General features: G+C 30.5%; 1 protein-coding gene across 11 annotated transcripts in view; it reads left to right on the top strand.

Annotated features, from left to right (window-relative positions):
- The window catches only part of CSNK1G3 (casein kinase 1 gamma 3), a 91,651-nt gene that overhangs the window by 51,374 nt on the left and 16,853 nt on the right, over window positions 1–23,424 (top strand). For 5 of the 11 annotated variants that reach the window (XM_039848564.1, XM_039848566.1, XM_039848563.1 and 2 more), the window contains 6 exons: window positions 1,215–1,449; window positions 10,272–10,357; window positions 10,475–10,559; window positions 12,379–12,527; window positions 13,760–13,855; window positions 17,590–17,685. In XM_039848564.1, the coding sequence (XP_039704498.1) occupies window positions 1,215–1,449; window positions 10,272–10,357; window positions 10,475–10,559; window positions 12,379–12,527; window positions 13,760–13,855; window positions 17,590–17,685 (747 nt within the window). The remainder of the gene's footprint in view (window positions 1–1,214; window positions 1,450–10,271; window positions 10,358–10,474; window positions 10,560–12,378; window positions 12,528–13,759; window positions 13,856–17,589; window positions 17,686–23,424) is intronic. The other 6 variants (XM_039848567.1, XM_039848569.1, XM_039848571.1 and 3 more) reach the window with 3 other exon arrangements.

A 23,424-nucleotide genomic window follows, 5' to 3' on the forward strand; every position in this document is an offset into this window, starting at 1 on the left:
AAAAGAGAACCTTCAAAATATGGATTCTAAATTTTGGTAATAAATTCCAATGGCTGAGAAAAAGAGGAAACAAACTTATGAGAGAATCTCATAAGTTATTAAAATTTCAGAGAACCTATGGGGAAACAACTTAGAGGATGATTGGAAGGCAGTTTTGAAATAAATGCCAATAGGTGTATGCTGCAGACGTCTTTAAGTTTTTATCCATTGACTCATTAATTCTCCTTCTATAAACTTATCCTATGAAAGTGTTCAGATGTATTTAAAGCTTTTTGTGTAAGGATGTTTGTAATAAAGTGGGAAACAACCCTAATGTTCAGAAATAACAGGGTTAGTTGAATAAATTGTTAATACCCATAAAACAATATGTAGCCATTAAAAAGTATGTATTCAAAGAATGTTACATGACCTGGAAAATACTCATAATGTATCATTAATTAAAAATATAAGTCATATAATATTATATGTTATAAAATGATTTAGAATTTGTTAACAAACTAAAATAACCTGAGTGACTAAATGTTTACATTGCATTGTCAACTATGGTTATCACTAAATGAAACAATTTTATTTTCTTATTTGTAATGTTTTGTTTTGCAACAGTTTGTACAGTGATTGAGAACATGTAAAAGAACTAATTAATTAAATGTACAGTATTATAGTTAGAGTTATATTCCAAAACTTTTTAGGTTCAAGATCTTTTTTAAATGTTTAATACGTAAGGTAAAAAGTACAGTTATATAAAAGAAAAAAGATATACTGAAGGGTGCTCTGTTAAATTGTTTTCATTTAACAGTTTAGACTCTTTAAGTTTTTTAAATATAATTGTAAAAGTTGCTCTATTATTGAAGCGATAAGGAAGAATAAACTAACTTTATGAATATGTCTGTTTATACTTTTGAGTTCAAAATTTTGTGTCGGTAAAGCTTTTTGATTTTATGAAGAAGAATCATCTGAAAGTGTTGATTGAATCAAGCTTACTAATATGAATGGAATTCATAAAATTCAAACACTTTCATTCATAAATGACTATAATAGTAAAAGCAAAGATTTTAAATTATAATCAGATATATTTGAGAAACTTTTAAAAGGTTGAAACAATTTCTGAATTTTTTAATGTTTTTATTGTGAAAAGTCTATCTTGCTTCTGTCATACTTTTTAATGCTAGTTAAAGCCTAAAATAAAATTTATCTTTTATTTTTTCCAAATCAAGATTTCTCGCATGGAATATGTCCATTCAAAGAACTTGATATACAGAGATGTAAAACCTGAGAACTTCTTAATAGGACGACCAGGAAATAAAACCCAGCAAGTTATTCATATTATAGATTTTGGTTTGGCAAAGGAATACATTGATCCAGAGACAAAGAAACACATACCATACAGAGAACACAAGAGTCTTACGGGAACAGCTAGATATATGAGCATAAACACACATTTAGGAAAAGGTATGTGTACCTTTTGTAAGTACTGAAGCTTAAATTCAGTAACTATGCTAACAACAATGTGAGTTTTTGTTTGTTATTATGGTTCAGTTTTTGCAGGTTACAATTGCTTATATTGTAATTTTTATTTATCATGTCTAGCCAGAGTTTACTTTCATTTATATTTAATAAAACACTTTAAAAGTAAGTTGCTCTACTGTAAATGAATGACTGATATCCTTACTCATGGTATCTTGAAACATTCAGCTGATATAGTTAGGGAGACACATTTGATTATTTCTGTTAAAGAATATGAGAGAATACTTAATTCTAACTGAATTTAGTGTATGAAGTTTTTTGATTGAGACTGTAGTTCTGTGATACAATTAGGAGACTGTAGTTCTCTGATACAATAAGGAGCTACCAACGTGCCTAATACATTTAATACTAACAGTATGTACCTTGATGATACTGTTTACTACGTACGAGCTGTGTGACTTTGGGTTTCCTATTTCTATAGAGGATAAAATAATAGGAACCTCACAGGGTTTTTTATAGCTTTCTTTTTCCTGGTCCAAAATCATACATTTCATTTATTTTTCATATCTCTTTAGTTTCTTTTCATCTGGAACAGTTCCTTGCCTTCCTCTGTGGTTCATGACTTTACCTGCCACGTGTTGAAGACATTTTATGTTTTCTTATACCACCTAGAATTAATTTTTTTTTATGGTGTGAGATAGGGTTCGAGGTTCTTTTTATGGTATCATATTCTTTCCCATTGAATTATTTTTGTGACTTTATAAAAACAATCAGTTCTAGGTTGTATTTACAGTAGTTCATTCTTAAGTCTTAAGCCACGGTCAGTTTTCATATCAGAGGAAGCTGAACTTAATTTTCTGCTTTTAGAGTCTATCCCTGACATCTCACTTGCAAGAGAGAATAGACAGGAACTTAAACCCATTATTATTTATCCATCATCACTGCTCAAATGTACCTTACAATATATGATCATAATTTGTACGGGACCTTACACATCTTCTAATTTAACCTCCAATTCTTGATCTTAGCTTCTTTTCTAACTATTCTCCCTAGATTTATCTGCTATATTCTATATGTCCCTGTTTCTGCCTCTCAGTCAGAACTAAATAGAACTTGGCATCTCCCCTGACAGCTTGCCTGATAGTAGGCTTATGGTATCTTTCCTTTAAGATGTTAGAAAATGCCTGAAAATGTAAATTTGCCCTTTTTTAAGAAAAGTAAGTTTCAAACATTTAAAATTATAAAGCAGCACAAGTTGTGTTCAGGTGGTATTTGGAGAATGCCTTTTAGTAGCACACTTTCCTGATAGATCTAAAATATGATTGGGGTATTTGGAGAGTGCCTTTTAGTAGCAGACTTTCCTGTTAGATCTAAAATATGATTGGGGAGATATACAACTTTCAGGATTGTGTCTTCTATTAAAACCAGGCACACCTATATTTACATGACCAGTGTCTATGAGAAATTTTCATTTCATGGTAGTTGTTAATGGACTATTTTATAGCAACAGTGGTTCACCACCATAATATTGTGAGACATGAAGTCATAACTTCCTTATGGCCTATTGTTCTTTATCTGAACAGTGGTAAATATAACAGCATTCTATTTGTAGAAATGGCAAAGTGAATCTGATGTATTTGTCCCTGTTAGGAAAAGCCTTCAAAGCTTGGGAAATGGCATTTAACTATTGCATTTAACTTTCTACTCCTTTTTCAGGAAAAATAACAAAATTATGAATAAATTGTGGAATTTAGCATCTTTATTCTTGTGGTATATATTGATTGTAACTAGGCGATTTATGTAGTAATTCACTTGTATACCTTTTTCATACCTGCTTAAGTCACTGTTTAAGGTGACATCTCATTAAAGCTATTTGTGACAGATGCAGATTTCTTTGGTCTGCTTTAATGGATGCTTTCTTTAGTATTATCATAGTGAATTTTTTAAATTGTGTCTGATTAATTGCCTTTTTAATATCTTTTTAAAGACTTTTTTGAACCTCATTTTATAATCATCCTTTGGATCACTTTTTTCTCCCTTTTATATCTTCTCTTGTTGAAGTTATTTGAAATTAATACTCTATAGTAAGTTGTCTTGAAAAAAAAAGTCTTATTTTTTAATTACATTGAATATTCATGGATAAAGAGACTAGGATTTGTGAAATACGTTGCTAGTTGCTTTGCAAGTGTTAATAAAAATCTGTGTTACATAGAAGAATATTTCAAGCCTCTGTGAGGTAAGCTTTCTGAATAGGAGAGAAAGAATCACAATTATGTACAGAAATACCTTCTTTCTGTGCTGTCGTTCTGTGTTGTGCTTCTTATAATATAATTTCTAGGTTAATTGCCCAGATTCCTGAAGCCTGCTACTCTAAGCCTCCCAAACAACTTTTTAACAGATTAAAAACATGTATTTACATTTTAACAGTTTAAAAATGTATTTTCACAATTCCTTACTTTCTTAAACAGAGTATGGTGAACATAATTGGTATTTAAAACAGTTTTTGACTCTGAGCAAAATTAGGTGGAAGATGCAGAGATTTTCCTTATACCCCCATTCCCACACATGCATACTAATGCATTCCTCACTAGAGGAGTACATTTGTTATAATTGATATAGATACATTGACACATCATTGTCACCTAGAGTCCATAGTTTACTTTAGGGTTCATTCTTAGTGTTCACTTTTTTCAGACTGGCTTAGTTCACTTAGTAATATACATTTAAGATTCCTCCATTTTTTTTTCTTTTGTTTTTTAATGGCTTGATAGCTCATTTCTTTTTGGTGCTGAATAGTATTCTATTGTCTGGAGATACCATAGATTATTTATCCGTTCACCTATTGAAGGATATCTTCATTGCTTCCAGCTTTTGGCACTTACAGTTAAAGCTGCTGTAAACATCTATGTGTGTTTTTGTGTGGTCATAAGTTTTTAACTCCTTTGGGTAAATAGCAAGGATTGTAATGCTGGATTGTATTGTAAGAATAGTTTTGAAAGAAACTGGGTTCCATTGCTCAGACTCTTTTTTTGAAACTTTTTGAGTTCTTGATATTGCTGATTAAGTATCTTGATTAGTGAGTTGTTGCTGCAAAGTGTTTTGTGTAATTGTCCTTTTTCTTTTCTCTTTTAGATTTATATTCTTATTTTTTTAAAACCCATGTTGATTACATAATTTTGAAAACTAAATTAGCTCAATGAATTCTGAGGAAGAGTAGTTTTGTTTTTTGTGGAGTGTCAGGGAAAGTAACTTTTAACATTTTAGAAGGAAATATAAAGTGAAACTTTAACTTACAGTAATTTTTGTTTTTATTTTTTTGTTTATTTGAAAAGAATGATTCAAAGTTTCGTCAGGGAGAATTTTTGTTGTTTGAGCTCCTTTGTCAGTCCTGTATTTAGTTTAACTAACATATATTTTGGCCTCAATGTTTTTCACTTTTGAAGGAGAATGCAGCTTTAAGTTTACTTTTTGGAAATATACATGTGTATATTTGAAAGTTTTTTGCTTCTTAGGGATTTAATGTATTTTTTTGATAGGAATAAATTTGATTAATGAAGAAGGGAATATTTTTCTGTTGTTGAAAGTTGAAATTCAGTTGAAATGGAAACTGCTAGGCAAATGAGGAATAAAATCAGTTTTAAAAAGCAAAAAAAAAAAAAAGGTGTTGAGATGCAAGAGTAAAATTTTAAAATTGAAAAGCATTGCCAAAGGTTGTCAGCTAACATTTGATTTATTGATTGGTTCTACTTTGCTTTCCTGAAATGAGATAAATGCAGACATGTGTTTTGAAATTATGCCTTTACCTTTTTAGGTACATAGTTTTGGGCTAGTCACTAAACCTTTCTGAGCTTTAGTTTCCTAATTATTTGGAATTACTGATACCTACTTTAAGTGTAGCTATAATTTTAAAAGATCACGTGTATGAAGCACTGACACACACTAGGCTCTTAATGTGTCTTGGTTGTGGCAAAATTTCTGTTAACTCTTTGCATAACTCTTACATTTATTATAGAACCTATTTAAATGAATCTTTAATGATCACTTTTTGATTTTCTTAGTTGCTCATAGCAAAAGTCTCTATAATAAGGATTCTTGGCTTTGAGGAAAACATCCATTTTCAAACAGGCCTTTGTAGTTAAGTGCTTAAAAAGATGTGATTAGGGCTTATTAAGGGCCAAAAAATTACCTTTGGGAGATTTATTTTTCATGTAACAGAACCGTTAAAGACTTGTGTTTCAAAGAGAAAGCATTCCTTATGAGGTAAAATTTACTTCTGGATTTGTCAGAAGGTGAGAGACAAATGAATTTTAAGGGTAAGGAGTATTTCAGACTGGGTTTTAGTAGTAGGTTTATTTAACTAACTTATATTTATGTATTGAATTTTTATATACTGTATAAGTAGTGAAAGTAATACTTTTATCTGAGATAACCATATAGACAAGATCATTATATGATCATGGCTTGTTGACACTGTGGTAACTAAAGTGCCTCTTGGATGGAATTCAAAGGAAGAATTACTTTTATACTGAGTTCTCTTCTTAACAAAGAGCCCCACTGTGGAGCTCAATATTTATATATCATTTAATCTTTTAAACTATAATATACAATATGTTATAATATGCAAGTCTTGCATATGTATTGATAAATTTATCCCTACATGTTTCTTGTTTTTTGATACTGTTCTTAATGGTATTCTTAAAATTCATTTTCCAGTTGTTTATTGCTAGTATAGAAATACATTTGATTTTTATATATTGACTTTGCATCCTATAACCTTGCTGAAACTCACTTACTAGTTCTAGATTTTTTTTGTAGATTATTTGGGATTTTCTACAATATAATCATATTGTCTACAAAGAAAAATAGTTTCACTTCTTCATTTCTAGTCTGAATACCTTTTAATTTTTTTCTTGCTCTTTTGGTACTGACAGGAACATCTAGTACAACACTGAATAGAAAATGTAAGTGTGAACATTCTTGTTTTGTTCCTGATCTTAGGGGTGCCTTTCCCCATGTAAGAATTATGTTAGTTGTTAAGTTTTTCATAGAAGTCCTTGTCAGAATGAAGAAGTTCCTTCTATTCCTTATTTGATGAGAGTTTTTTTTTATTGTAAATACATGTTTTCTCAAGTATTTATTCTATATCTGTTGAGATGACCATATGATTTATATTCATAGGGTAAACCCTACTTAGTCATTGTGTATTATCTTTTTAAGGATTTTTTTTTTTGAATCTGTTAATGAGGGATATTTTCTATAGTTTTCTTGGCTTGTAATGCCTTTGTCCGATTTCGGTAACAGGGTAATGAAATGTGTTAAGAATTGTCATCTCTTTTACTTTCTGAAAGAGCTTATGTAGAATTGGTATTGTTTCTTAACTGTTCAATAGAATTCACCTGTGATGCCATCTGGGCCATGGATTATATTTTAGGAAGATTTTAAATTATAAATTAAATTTATTCAATTGGTAGAGCTCTTCACATTTTCTTCTTGAGGTAGTTTTGGTAATTTGTAGCTTTCAAGGTATTTGCCCATTTCATCTAAGTTGAATTTATTGGCATAATGTTAGTTCTTTATCATCCTTTTAATGTCTGTAGGATTGTCTGTTGCCTCCTTGTTGCTCCTGATACTGGTACTTCGTGTGTATTTTTTTTTCTTTTAGCCTATTGAGAGGATTAATTTTATTGAATTTTTCAAATAATCAGTTTTTTTAAATTTTGATGGTTTTCTCTATTGATTGTTCATTTTCTCATCATTGGTTTCCTCGTTTTTTTATTTTCTCCTTTTACTTATTTTGGGTAGAATTGGAAAGACATATATGAGTCAGAACAGAGAGTCCTGAAATAGACCCAAACATAGATGCTCAATTGATTTTTGTGAATGGTACAAAAATAATTGTAAAGGATAATCTTATAAAAGAAACTGTGAGAACGACTAGATTTCAGTGTTGAAAAAAATGAATCTAAACCTTTACCCCATACCAAAAACAAAAAAGAACAATTATTTCAAATGAATCATAGGTTTATTTAAATGTAACAATCAAAACTATAGAATTTCTTGAAGAAAAGTCTTTGTGACTTTAGGATAGTCAAAGATTTTTCTAGATAGGATATAAAAAAGCATCAATAATAAAAGAAAAATCCCTGATAAATTGGGCTTCATCAAAATGTAGACTTTTGTTCTTTGAAAGATACTGTTCAGAAAACAAAAAAGCAAGCTACAGTATGGGAGGAAGTATTTGCAATATTATATCTGAAAATGACTTGTATCCAGAATGTACAAATAATTCTTAAAACTTTATAATAAAAAAAAGAATACATTTTAAAAAATAGGTAAAATATTTGAACAGACATTTCACAGAAAGATGTATGAATGACCAGTAACACATGAAACAATGTTCAAAAACATTAGTCTCCAGTAAAATTTAAATTAAATCACACTTCACGGCCACTAGCATGGCTAAAATTTGAAAGACTGACTGACTATACTAAATGTTGAATAGGCTCTGGAGCAACTGGAATGCTCATACATTGCTGGTGGAAAAATAAAATGGTACAACACCTTGGGAGAACAATGTAGAAGTTTCTTATAACGTTAAACCAACACTTTCTGTATGACACAATAATCTACTCCTACATATTTACCCAAGAGAAATGAAAACACATGTCCAAACAAAGACTTTTACAAGAATGTTCATAACAGCTTTATTCAATAGCCCCAAACTGGAAGTTATTCAAAGGTCCTACTTAGGCAAATTGATAAATATATTGTGGTATACTACCCAGTAATAAAAAGTAATGGACTATCAATGCATGCAACAACATGGATGAATCTTGAAAACATTACTGAGTGAAAAGAACACAGGACACAGGGATCCATATTGTATGATCCCATTTATGTGAAACTCTATTTAAAAAATCATATTGAATGTAGAGTGACTGAAAGCAGATAAGTAGCTGAGGCCAATGAAGGGAGAGAATAACAGGCAAGGGGCATAAGGGAACCTTTTGGAGTGTTGGAAATACTTTTTGATTTTGGTGGTACTTAGGTGTGTATGTTATCAAAGTTCATCAAACTGTACCCTTATAATTGTATTTTATTGTATGTAAATTATACTTCAATGAAAGAAGTTTCTATTTTAGTGCTTATTAAATCTGACTGTGCTTCAGAATTATCTGGTAAACTTTTTAAAATGTACATTATTCTGTCTTATGTCATACCCAAGGAACTAATCTCAAGCATTAGGCCTGCTCTTTTGAGGTTTTTTGAAAGTTTCAGAGGTGATTCTGGTTCTCAGCAGGACTCCAGAAATGATTTTTTTTTCTTTGCATGACTTTTCATTCTTAATACTCTCAGGACCTAATAAAATTGTGTAATTTTAGTTACAAAAGGCATTACTGATTTTTTAAATGTTATTCACATTCACTTTTATTAATGGCTTTAAAAAACTTTAATTCTATTTTACTTATTTTGAAAATTTACTGTTTTTAATAACATATGATTACGTTGTTATAATACAAAATATAAGAAAAAAATTTCCCATTACTACATTTGAGTGGACGAAGTGAGAAATTGAAATATCCTGTCTAGTCCTCCAGTATCATATCCCTGATTACTAATGATTTGGTGCGTATTCTTCTAGATATTTTCCTATGCTTATAGAAAAGAGGCATATATCTGGTACTATATATTTCCACCAAATATTCATTTATGTATTTAAATAGTATGTGTCGAGTGCCTGCTCTGTGGCAGCCATTATACTAGGTCTCAAGGATAATGAGCCAAAGAGACATCTGCCCTCATGTGACTTGCTGTTTGGTGGGAGAATAGATATTGATTAAATAATAACACAAACATATATTTTTGAACTGTAGCAAGTGTTACAGAAGGCAATTATAGAATGTTATGAGATTATATAGTAAAAAACCTTTTCAGAGGTTTGACCCTAGTTCAGATCCATTCTTTGAAAAGTTTGCTTTTTCTGAAAGCATTTAGTACTGCTTAGACAGTATATTATTCATTTGTATATCTTGCACATGAGCATCCTTTTATTAAAGTATTTTTTCCTTTTGTGAGCATTTTTAATTATTTAAAAATATTAAAAAATCTTAAGCATTTAACTTCAGTGACAAAAAGTTGAAAAAAATTCACTCAGCAAATATTTGCAAATATCTCCCTGTGTTTTAGTCTGTGATTGTTATTTAATTATGTGCTATGTAACATTTTGTTACTAAAACCACAATAGCAACTTGAAAATGATAGTTCTAGCAGTATATTTTGGAAGGGATTAATAATTTTGGGATGTATCAAACATGAGTGGTTTTTTTTTTTCTTGTGTTTAAAATTAATTAAGATTATGTGGCATAGAAGTTTTGTGCGTTTAAGTTTAGAAAATACAAGGTTAAATCAAGATAAACATTTTTAATGCTTAACATTTCAGGTTAACTTAGGGTTAACATTTTAGGGAAAAACTAGTCTTTTTCTGAACCTTTAATGTGTTACATTCTGAATCTTGACTATAGAATTCTTTTTACCTTGCCTTATATTTCTTTGAATAGATATCTAAGGAGAGATATAAATCCCCAATAGCATCTAAAAAAAATAATGGCATATTTTAAAGATGTATGATAATTTTAATGTAAAAGCATTATTTAAACATAATTTTGTCACTGATAAGCACTAGATCTGTATTTTATGTTTATATACTGAACTTTTGGGAATTAATTGATACATAACAAAAGAATTAGTTCTCCATTCCTGCATGACTAGGAGAAGAAAGTGAAATTTATGTTTCTCTTATATTTCAGAACAAAGTAGAAGAGATGACTTAGAAGCTTTAGGTCATATGTTCATGTATTTTCTGAGAGGCAGTCTTCCTTGGCAAGGTTTAAAGGTAATTGTTTTTGTATTTCCTTATTGAACTTCATAAATTAATATATTAAGAGCTTCTTTTATAAGTATTTAATTTTAAAATTACCACCTTCTCAAGATTTTTTTCTTTCTGTTTTAGGCTGACACATTAAAAGAGAGGTATCAGAAGATTGGAGATACAAAACGAGCCACACCAATAGAAGTGTTATGTGAAAATTTTCCAGGTAATGAATAATGCCACATTAATACATATGGTTATATAGAAAACCAGAACCGTTAATACTCAGTGGTTAAGTCTATAAATACTATATGTTTTTAAAAAAATGAGCTCAAAGTATAATTTAAAAGATGTCAGCATTTGGTGCATAGACCACAGAGGCAAGTTGTTTACTTGCTTTGTAAGATGGTGTTAATAGAAGAAAATCCCATCTTTTAATAGTGTTGACCAATGCCAGATAAAGTAATATTTTCTTCAATAACATACTTTTAATAAGTTAATATATTTGCTAAGAATTACCAACTATAAAGTTTTGGTGTGCAGTCTTGTTCATTTGAGTCTCAGTGTCAAACTCAAAGGAGTTTAGTCTAGTTTTCAAAGTATATAAAATCTTTACTACCCTTACTATTTTAGGCTAATTTTATATTGGAGGGCTTTATGAAAACAGTTTTGCTTTTGTGGAGATTTTTGGCAACTGAAATTAAGCCAACATAAATTTACTTAAGATTCCTAAGAATGTATTGCTAATGTGTTAAAATAACATGCTGTGATTTGTGAAATAACATTAAAAAGAGAACCAATCTTGAAGATAGAAGACTGAATTCATATCTCACTTTGATAGTCACAGGTTCTCCTGTACGATGCTGGCATTATTTTGTAATATCAGCAGTATAATCTCTGATAGCTCGTTCTCAAGTTTGCTATATTATTATATTATTCATTGACAAGCTTTAATTATATATTTTTCTTAATTTAGAACTAGAAGATTAAAATATTGATTGATAGTACTAGCCATTTTAGGTCTAGGCATATTGGCTGCTTGTTACAAATTTCTGCAGGAAAAATGAAGGTGGCAAAGTAAATTAACCAGATGTTTAGCTAGAAAGTAGAACAGTGAGTCACCATTTGAGGAAGGTCACTGGGTGCCACTTTTCATTGCCCATTGGGCTGTGCGTAATCCTGTTCTTACTGTCTACCATGAATGAATTGGATCAGAAAAGCAGCTAAGTTGTAATCTACCATCTTTTATTACAGTAATTTATTTTGTGTGTCCTCATGGTAAAACACTGTTTTTCTCATTGCTCACTATTTTGCCTGTTGATTTTTATGGCTTTTTCCTTCTGGAAAGTGTGACCTTTTAAAAGATATATGTATATATCTAATACATTTGGGAAGTATAATGGCATGTGAGATTTATATATTACCAAACGATTGTTAATTATATGACCAGAAATTGAAAGAATAATCAAACTGTGCTCCTGTATTATATTTCTGAGATCTGTTTTAACTTTTTTTGCTAGGTTAATTGGTTAGAATACTGCTCATAGCCAAAGTTAGGAATTTGAATCCTCTATTGGTCAGTTAGTGTATGTCACTGATTCCAAAGGAATCTAGCAAGTTTGTATAAATGCTTTCATATATAAATCAATTCTCACCAATATTTTTAATAATTTTTAAAATTTATGAGCTAAGTATGATGCTTCGTTATTAAATAATCATGCATTAAGTTGTTAATTCAACCTCTAATACTTGCCAAGGTGTTTATTAAAATATTTGTAAAATAAAACTTTTAGCCTTTCTTAATGAAGTATAGCAAAAATAGTTTGTTAAATTAAATCTGTCATTTCTCTTTTATCTCTATTTTCTTTCCTCTCTTCTTTTCCTTTCATTTATTTCTTTGTAATTAGACTTAAAAATTTTTTAATTGCAATAGAATTTTGTTACATTTCTGTTTTTATATTACTGTGCTTTTAGACATTTAAATAATTTTTTATTAATGAGTATCTAGGAAAGTATAATCAGAATAATTTTTATTTCCTTTCTAGAAGAAATGGCAACATATCTTCGTTATGTAAGAAGGCTAGATTTTTTTGAAAAACCAGACTATGACTACCTAAGAAAGCTTTTTACTGATTTATTTGATCGAAAAGGATATATGTTTGATTATGAATATGACTGGATTGGTAAACAGTTGGTGAGTACTCTATACTATATAATAAAATATTATTTATAGTGCTTCTTTTATTTATAGGTCCTTCAACTGAAAAAGATTGAGAATAAATAATTTTTTAAAGGTTTATTTTATTACCTTTTTATTGATATTTCAGGTAACACGATACTAATATTATTCTTTGAATTTTGTAAAAACCCTGCATTTGGACTCTGCTCTTTAGAGTGATAAGTTATTTTGAACTTTTCATTCCTGATTTAATTCTTATTGTCAAATACACTGTTTTGGTGTAATTGTCTAGTGATTACTTTAAAAGATCAGCTAATTTGTTATTTACTTCAGCCATCTTTTAAAACATTTGTAATTTTAAAATACAAGTTTTAATTATTCTAGCAGTTTTAAGTTACTGTTGGAATAGATTGATACTTATAAATGGAGCATGTTTAGGTTTTTAAAACTGTACCTAAGTTTTTATAACTTAAAATTGTCTTTAGTATAACTGTAAGATTGGTGCTCATCACTTAAAGGGACACATCATTAAATTCTTTCTTTGAAAAGACGCCTTTTAAAAGATCGAATATTCATTCTCAGCCTTTTTTTTTTTAGCAAGTGAGAATGTCTTACAAAATTTTCTTTAATTATAGCTCACTGTTAGTGAATTTTTATTCATATTTGGGAACCATTTCAGGTATTTTTGAACAATTACTTAAGCATTTAATCTATATTTTTCTTAAATCCAAGGTGATTTGAATATATATGGTATCTGTGATGCAAATCTGAATAAATTTCCATTAAAGTATTTATATTTTGAATTGTATTTGAAAATTAAAAATTTTTATAAACCTTTTCTGAGTCAGATATGGACAATAAAAAATTTTATTAGCTTATTTTAAAAGTATTTTCTTAAAATAATTTATCCTGTTTGTACATTAGCTTTGGAAAAGAGAGACATAAACAATTGCAGTTTCAATTTTGATATGAAAAAGTATCCTAAAAGTAATGACAGCATTAGAAAGTCTTTTGTTGATATAAATATAAATACTTGACAAAACATTTAAATATTTTTAAAACAGTTAGTAGCTGTATTCTCTTTGCTTCAACTTATCTTTAACATGTTTTGAGAATGATGTCTTTTCTTAAGGCCTTACATTATTCCAGTGTCTTTTAATATTCCCTTGATTCTTTTAAGCAGCTAAGTGATTTTAAATGACTTCTGAACTAGAAATATATTGATGCTAATCGTTATTGTATTGTAGCCGACTCCAGTGGGGGCAGTTCAGCAAGATCCTGCTCTGTCATCAAACAGGGAAGCACATCAACACAGAGATAAGATGCAACAATCCAAAAACCAGGTTTGCTGCCCTTTTAGATATGAAATGTTTTAATTTTCTTCTGTATTACCTTCTGACAGTTTATAAATATGTTTGGTGTTTTACCATACTCAGATGACAGCTTGATGTGTGTGTGTGTGTATGCATGTATATGTGTGTATACATACACATATATATACATATTGAGGGATTGAAATACATAATTTTTCTTCAGTAGATAAAACATGATATATACACACTAAGAATTGAAAAATACATATTTTCCCTAATATTCACTATTAGTTTAATTATAAATTCATAATTTAGTGGGATAAATGAGTATAAGTTTTAAGCAATATTTGACATTCTTTTAGAAGTATTTGAATACACTGTTTTAATGAATTGTAATAGCAGCCGATCTTTCTAACTATAGTATAGTTTAGTTCAATAAATTATTTGCTGAGTTTCTGGTATTTGAAAGCTATTCTTTTACATGTTGCAGAAACACAGAAGAGAAATAATATAACCTATAAGAAATGATTTGTAATGAGTGGCTAAGAGCTCACTTTGTCTCTGGAATCATTCATACCTGGATATGGCTTGACCCTGGGCAAATTACTCAGTCTCTCAAAGCCTCAGTTCTCTCATCTATAAAATAGAAGTAGTGTATGTTCATTCCTAGCATATGATAAGCCTTCAGAATATCTCAACTCTAGTGACTGGTGTTACTGTTATCATGATTATGACAATAAATTCACAAATCACTATATTACATAGTTGAATAAGCCCTATTGCATGAAACATATCAATAAAGTCCCATAGATGGTCATTGGAATATGAATATGTGGGAACTATAAATATTTTATGCAGAAGGTGGTTTTTGAGGTGAGCCTGAAGAGTAAATGGAGGTTTTAAAGGCAGATGAAAGAATAAAGACATTTGGGGGAGAGTGAACAGTATAAAATATGCAGCAGAAGTTTAAAAATATAGAAATTGTTTGAGGTACTAGTAAGCAGTTCAGTTTTCTGGGAGGAGAGAGTAGGTTCAAGACAAGATATAGAAGATTAAGATTGAAGAGTTGTATTTCTTGAGTAAGGTACTTGAAGGCTGTTGAAATTTTTGAGCAGTGTTTTCACTTTTCTCTTTTTTTTGTAAGCCATTATTGAAGCCATATTGAAGCCATCTTTGACAAAAAAAATTTACTATCACCCTTAGTTAAATAATGTTTAGAATTTGGGGTTATAACCCTTTTCAGAGAAGGATAGTGCTTTATCCTTTTTTACTTTTACATCTTTCATCTCATCAGAGTTCAAATGAGGGTTGAACAAGAGATGGAAATCAAAGGAGTGAACACAACTTATTAAAAAATCATTGCAAAATAAAATGCTACCTTTAGGGAATATTTAACAGTATTATGCTTCAAAGTATAGTCAATTTAAGAAGATTAGTTTTAGAATTTTGCCTTAGGAAAGTTGGAACAGTAAAGGGTCTTATATATGAATTACTTCAATTATAAATTGCAACTAGTTGATAGCTTGAGTACTCTGATAAGATACTGTATATAGAAAGAAATGGCTCAGAAGTCAAGACTCAGAGTTTGTGTTTTATAAATCAGAGTGAATTTCGGAAGAAGATCAGTAAATTCATGTTCTCCAAAGATCTCCACTTGACCTCTTAGGTATTATAATAGGTGAAACTCTTCTTTTATTGTTTGAATTAAATTATAATTTAAATATTTTAGAGTTTAACTTTCTACATATTTCAGATGTGTCTTACTGTCTAGAATGTGAGCTCACTGAGGGTGGGAACCATATTTTATTTGTGTAATCCTTGTTGCACTAAATGTAGGGAGTCATTTTTTTTCCAGGAAATCCTTTAGGATAGCTTGAATTTGTCGAATATGTCAAATTTGAAACTTGGATATGGTTGAATTTGAAACCTGTATATGCATACTGTCATATCATGATTGAAATGTAATATATCTAGAAAAATTTCTTAAATATCTATGAAACAGTAAACAGTTTTAAGTCATATGAGAAATCCACAGTTTGCAATCCCAAAAGAAGATAAATTAATTCTTTGAATGACTAAAACCTTTGTTATATCCCAGGTAAACAATTTGTAACCTAGAGTTAGTAGTTGAAGTTCAGTAGATCCTGATATTATATAGAAAGTTCTGGTTGCATGTAAATGTTTATTCTGAAGAGAGGTTGCATAGCTTTTACTATCATAGCTTTTACTGTCTTCTTAAAGAGGTCCATGACCCACAAATTTTGCTTGTTGTCCTAGGCAACATTTAGGCATCTGTCTCAAGTTTAGCATCATTTTCATTCTTTCATCTTGTTTAGATTTGATCTCATCTAATTTATTTTCATTTAAGCTACAAATCTGCTAAATTCGGGTGATGAATTTGGAGGTTTTAATGAAAAGATATAAAACCATTATAATTGTTTTGATGACATAGTTCATGCCACAGAGTATTTAATTTTGCATTGTACAATTTAATTTAGGAAGATTAGTGTTGGAACTTTTATTCGTTGTGTCTACTTGAATTTAATATCTCTTCATCCAAAGAGTTAGTCTGGCCACTGATCTGCTTAGGCTCCCTATAACCCAATGTGCTAGGCACTTCATGGCAAGATTTTCTTGACCTTGGTTTAAAAAAGAAAGAAAGAAAAGAGTACTGAAGGCTTTAGAACATAGTAATTGTGGTAAGAAGCTAAATAATGTTATTGGAGGAGCAGTAGGCTCTGAGTTTGAATCTCTGCTATACTCCTTCCTACCTCTGTGATTTTAGGGAAGTGTTTAACATCTCTATGTCTTCATTAGTAAAATGAGGATCATAATATCTACCTCAAAATGAGATGACACATATAAAGCAGCTAATGCAGAACTAGACGTGTCATAGAAACTTAAATATTGTATTCCTTCCCCTCCCTTTTATTAGGGCTGTCCACATTTTCCTGAAACATAGAAATTGACCCATAATAAGCAACTACTTCTAATTCTGCTAGCCTGATTATCATTAGTTTGTGGTTATTGCCTTGCAAATTTGCCGAGTCATCTAAAAACATCAAGAATTATCAGCCTATTTCAGGGAAATGGATTCCTTAATTTGAACCAGATCTAAAGAGATCAGGGAAGCAAAGTAAATCATATATGTAGGATTATTACTTTTAAAAAACTGCCGTATTCTTACAGTATTCTTTCTATATAACACTTCTCACTTTTCAAAGAACTTTTCCATTTTCTCATCCTCACAATCAGAAACAGGGTACTACTAACCAACAGAAAAAAATTTCTAGGATCCTAAGGACAGCTATTTAAAGACTTTTTTATTTAAACCTTGCAAGAAGTTGTTTCTCATCAGAAAACCCTTGGGGGGACCTCTACTGTAAGAAAATATAGTGGATGGCCTTTTAGTTCGTTCATGATTTATTTGGAGTGCTTTCTTGGGCATGTCATGTTTACCTCTCTAGTTCTTTGTTAACTTCATTTATAAAATTAGAGTGGAGTCTATGATATTTAAAGTCCTTTCACTTCTAAAATTCTATGCTTCTAATTTATTTTTATGGTTGATCATTTCATAATTGTAGCAATTTAATTAAAATCTTTCCACATTCAGTCTACAAAAATCATTGTATCTGTGATTCAGAATAGTAAGGGTATTTTAAATTTCCTTTTATACATTTGTTTTCTATATTGTAAGGATGAGATGTTTAACATATTGGGTTTTTCTTCTTCCATGCATGCCACATGCATTAAATAAATGGCAGTCGGCAGACCACAGGGCAGCTTGGGACTCCCAGCAGGCAAATCCCCACCATTTGAGAGCTCACCTTGCAGCAGACAGACATGGTGGCTCGGTACAGGTATTTTCTGATTTTTGCATGAGTGATTATTTCCCAGATTTATACAACTAACCCTTTTTTTGGAGCTCATGGCATGATTTCATATCCTAATGAAAAACTTGTTGCTGAACTCTCCATAATTCTATTCCTTTGTATTTAACCAAAAAGCAAAATTAACATGGTCTAGAGAGACCAGCAAAGATACTAAGATTTAGCTTTTGTTTATTTTTGCAAGTATATGCCATAGTATTTACAAAAGTTATACAACAGGATATAAAAACAAACTGTATTACTAGAAATATTTGTTAAACTTGATTTCCAATAATAACTTCAATCTTTTTTAATGCTTTAAATAATAAAACATTTTTATATCTTTTCCCTTTCATTGATTTTGTGTCCTTCAGACTTACGTCAGTTAAGTAGATATCTAACTTTTTTTATCCTGAGTATTCAGAATGTACTTTCTGATTAATTGGTCAAATAAACATGACCCTAACTTTTATAATGGTATATTTTATTTGTGCTTATAAAAAACATTCAGATGGAAACAATAATTTCAAGGACAAGTATTTTTAAATATTCCCTTCAATTTTCTGGATATTTTAGTTTAAAGCAGTTCCTTATTTTTCTGTTTTTTTTTTTCTTTTTCTATATACTTAAGATAGCTATTATGTTCTGTCTTCTCAGACCTCTTAAATTTTAATCTTTTATGTGTATTTTAGAAATACGGAAAGATTTGAGTCTCTTAAGTGCTGGTTTAAAGTAATTGAGATGATAAATGTTATTTCAATCCATTTAAATTTAGAACCTTTTAAAATTTTTTGATTTTTTTATCCACATATTTCTACTTGAACAATTTTCCGCTATGTTTCACCAGATTTGCATTTTTCTTAATATATATTGAATCTACTGAATCTGTGCTCTAGATTTTATTCTTTCTTGATTTGAGTTTTAAAAATCAGTTCTTGATTAAATTTTATAAGTTCTCATGTTTTTCTCACCATTAAATTTTAGAAGTAGTTTAAATTATATAACCAAATATTTTTATAGAACTTTGTAGTCTATGGAACTTTCAGTCATATGTAATAAAAGTACTTGAATAGTTCTATAAACTCTAGAGTAAGAGACTCAAAGGCAGGGAAGCCTGAATTGTAAAACATTTTATGATCCCTATTCATATCATTAGAAAGTTAATTGAGCAGGTTATGTTTAATTTACATAACACAGGCTGGATTGTGTATGTATCTGTATATGTTTACATGTTTCTAAGTGTTATATGTTGCACAGCAAGTGTCTTGCTCAGTGTTCAGGGAAATCTACAACAATTAAGGCACTATTAGAAAGCTTTCCTACTACTTCTGTACTATTATTACCATAAAAACTTAACTTCTCCTTACTGTATGGGATTCCCACCGGTGGCTCATGGGATCTTTTTGGACTATCAAAGGGCAAATGAGTTTGATTGCTGGCTCATCACTCCGGTACTTTGTGTCCTATTTCTTCAATATGTTTTTAAAGAGATATTTCAACTCGGCTCATCTCCTATTATCTCTTTAAAACTCTCTGCCTATAGAGACTATATCTGGCTTCATTCTACTAGTCAGTAGGTGATCAATTTTATGTACTAGAATTCTAGTAATACATAGGTAAAACAAAAAATTTTACACCATTTTCATTGACTTTCTGAATATATTTTACATTAATTAACCTCATATGATGGACATTAAACAAGTTTGACTGTCATGAAAAATTTACTAGTAGCGTGAGATCACATCTGAATCTTGCTCCAACCCCAAATAATGGATTAATTTATAATTTATATCCTACCCACTTTCAGAATTTGAAAAGTAATAATATGATACTTGTATAATTTGATTAGTTAAATCATGACTTAAACCTAATAGGAAATAAAAGTGCTTAAAATTTAAGCTAATGTGATTATTATAATATAATAATTAAATACTATATTTGATTCTGAATTAAAGAAGAAGGGGAAACAATGTATTCTATCATTCTCATTGTCTGATATAGAGAAGAGCTCAAGAGAATAAAAACCTTCTCAGTAGTACAAAAATATGAGATTTTGCCTTGAGGTTCTTTGTGCAGTGGTCATTAAACAGCTTGTTGGAAGAAGTTTCAAGCATTGGCTTTGCAGGAGATATAAAGACTTTATATGGCAATTTAAAAAATTATCCTCAACATATACTAAAGGCATATCATTAAATAGTTTCTCAGGAAAGACATTTTCATAATAAATAGATAGTTATGTGATAAAGATTTAGGATATTCAGAAGCAGAATCAGTAATAACCAAAAATGAGCCATTTTGGGCCTATGATATTTATCCATCTATCACTATACTCTTTTTTTTTTTTTTTAATTGAAGTATAACTGACAAATATCTGTTAGTTGCAGGTGTACAACGTAATGGTTTAATATTTATAACTGTGAGATAATCACAATAACTCAAGCTGCCATCTGTCATCACACAAAGTTACAGTTTTTTTTCTTGTGATGAGAACCTTTAATATTTACTCACTTGGCAACTTTTAGATATGCTCTACAATATTATTGACATATTCACCATGTTATACATTACATCCTCAAGACTTATTTATTTTATAACTGGAAGTTTGTACTATCACTACACTCTTTTCCATGGAACTGAGAATCACTCTCAATGTGGCACCACTAAGGTGGTTCCAGTTGATGTGCCAGATGAAACCTCTTGTCATTCTGACCTACAGAAATATCCTCAGATATTTGTTATTTCAAATGTGCTTTTAATAGGAACTGAATCGTGGAGTCTCAATATGATCTCTTCGTCTTTCTAGAATTATTATGTATATTATAGATCAGACATATACATTACCAAGTTGATTTTATTGTGCTTAAGAGCACCACCTCTGGAGTCAGATTTGAGTTCGAATTCTGTACCTTAGGTTATTCATCAGTAAAATGGAAATATTAGTAATACTTCTACCTTAGAGTTTTGTTGTGAGAATTGAATTTTTTAAAGTATTTAGCATAGAAATACTTTATTTTAAAATAAAGTATTTTATTTTAAATAAGAAAGAAAAAAAAATACTTTTTTTAAAAAGTATTTAGCATAGGTTTAGGCATTGCTAAATAGTATAATAATCTATTGCTTTTGCAAATTAAGAAACTTGACTAGTATTTTTATCCATCTCTGGGAGTGAAGTATAGAGATACAGCCAAAAGAAAGCATTGTCAAATACTATGTCTCTAGTGAAATCATGTTAATGCACTAACCAGGATACAGCTATACATTTGATAAACTTTTCCCACTCAGGAATCTAAGAATAATATTCACATATCTAAAGACTTTATTTTGAATCTGTCCTTGGCTTGCATGTGTTTTGGAAAAGCTCTTAAGGAAATCAAGTGTGTCTTTCTCTGCTCCCCTTAGAATCATTGGTTGATTTCTCAATTAATAAATATGGTTGAGAAACTTAGACTTACCACTTTCAGTTTCTGGCCATTTATTATTTGGTAAATATATATAAATGTCTACTAAGTGCTAGGCACTGTGCTAGGTTCTTTGAATAAAATGAAGAATAACAGATATGGTGCCTGTTCCCATAGAACTTACAGTCAGTGGTGAAGGCTAATAAACAAGTGTGATAAGTGGAGAAAGCTTAAGGAGGAGAGAGAGATATTGAGGAGCTGAATAAAATTTGTCAAGCTGGTGTATATTGAGAAAGGAGACTGAGAGGTAGGCAGATGCAAATCATGAAGGACCTTCTTAGGACCTTGTTATTAAATTTGGACTTTATTTTGAAGATCTAGCATAGCCATAGGAGAACTAGATAGGGCACTAACTTGATTACATTCGTATTTTCTAAAGATTATTGTTGCTGGAGACTAGATTGAAGGGAGACAAGTGTAAGGCAGGGCACAGCTATCAAAAGTCTATAGCTGAGGAAAATGATGGGTAGCGGAGACGAAGAGAAATAGAAGGAAATGAAAGATAATTAGAAGAGAGCATTTAGTTGCCTATGGAGGCTGAGGGGAAAGAAAGGTGCAGTTATTCCTTTTTGATATGTTTCTACCTGGCAAATCAGGATCTCCAAAATTAGGCTTTAAAATGGGTGCCACTGGCAGCAGACAGTGCTAATCTCTGATCCCACTGTAGCTGTGTCTTTCACTGCAGCACAACTCTGTTGAGCTCAGTGCGAACTGAAAACCTGATCCTGTAATGCTGAGAGGTAATTGCAAGCAGAGGAAAAAAGTCAAATACCAAGGACACTACTGAAAAGCTATTTTACATGGTATGGTATCCCTCCTGATTCTTTGGTAATCTCTAATTGTACAGCATTTGCTTCCCATTTAAGGAATAACGTGACCATGAGCACCTGAGGAAAAAGGACAGAATCACAAATGTTGCTAGAGTATTGTGCAGCCAGGAACTGTTGATGAAAATAAAAGATTAACTTAATAAGCAGTCTGATATTTTAGTCAATATGACTTCAGAAACACAAATACAAGTGATGACAACAGAAAAAGAATTAGACAAATGTATCTTGAAATAGTAAGAAAACATATATAAGTTAAAAGTCAAGAGGAGTAATAGATGCCATACTATCAGTTCTTTATTATGATAATTGTTAACATTGGCTTTTCTAAAAGGGTTCAAATGAACAGTTTCAGTTTCCTCTATCAACTCCATGTAAAGGTACTAACAAGGAAAAAATCGAGTGATTTATACAAGCCTATCTTTATAGTTTTCTGGGGTACTGACGAGATCAGGCATATTCAGGGTGATATGGCCATAGACAGTTTTCTGGGGTACTGAAATCTGTAAAAGAGAGGTTTTGGAAGGAGAGTACAGTTGTACCCTCCTATCTATAGGGATACATTTCTAGATCCCAGGGGATCCCTGAAACCCTGCATGGTACAATGTCTTTCATATATATATATATATACACATCTGTGATAAAGTTTAATTTATAAATTAGGCACAGTAATAAATTAACAACAATAACTAATAACAAAATAGAACAATTATAATATACTGTAATAAAAGTTATGTGAATATGGTCTCACTCTCAAAATATCTTACTGTACTGTACTTACCTTTTCACTTAAAAGAAGCACATTATATTTTCTCTTTGGCATGTCCCAGTTGCCTGCATCACTATTATGCTTTGGGGCTGTTACTAAGTAAAATAAGTGTTACTTGAACACAAGAACTGTGATGTCAAGATGGCTACTAAGTGACTAATTGATAGGTAATGTGTACAGCGTGGATATGCTGGACAAAAGGATGATTCACGCCCTGATTGAGAGGGCAAGAGATTTTATCATGTTACTCAGGATGACGAACAATTTAAAACTTAAAAATTGTTTATTTATGGAATTTTCCATTTGATATTTTTGGACTGCCCTTGACTGTAGGTAACTTAAACCGTGGAAAGCAAAATGTGGCAGTAACATCTTGAAAGACTGGAATACTTGAAGAATATAGTGCTCTGCTTAATACTTCTTTAAGTGCAAGTGAGATTGAAAATCTGTTTTGGTTTATCTTTGTTGGAAATCCATGAGAATGTCTTTATGCTTCAGGTCATCAGTTGGAATATCAATTATAGCTCCAGCTATAGTTTTTAGAATATGTAAGAAAGTTGGTTTCATATAATAACATATAAACCCTAGCACAGGTCTAATAAACTTTATGGAAATTACTCTTTTAACTAGATCTCATTTATTTATGTGATTTCTTATAGATGACTTTTAGAAAAAG

Source organism: Pteropus medius, unplaced genomic scaffold (genome assembly GCF_902729225.1).
Source record: "Pteropus medius unplaced genomic scaffold, Ma_sr-lr_union100, whole genome shotgun sequence".
NCBI lineage: Eukaryota > Metazoa > Chordata > Mammalia > Chiroptera > Pteropodidae > Pteropus > Pteropus medius.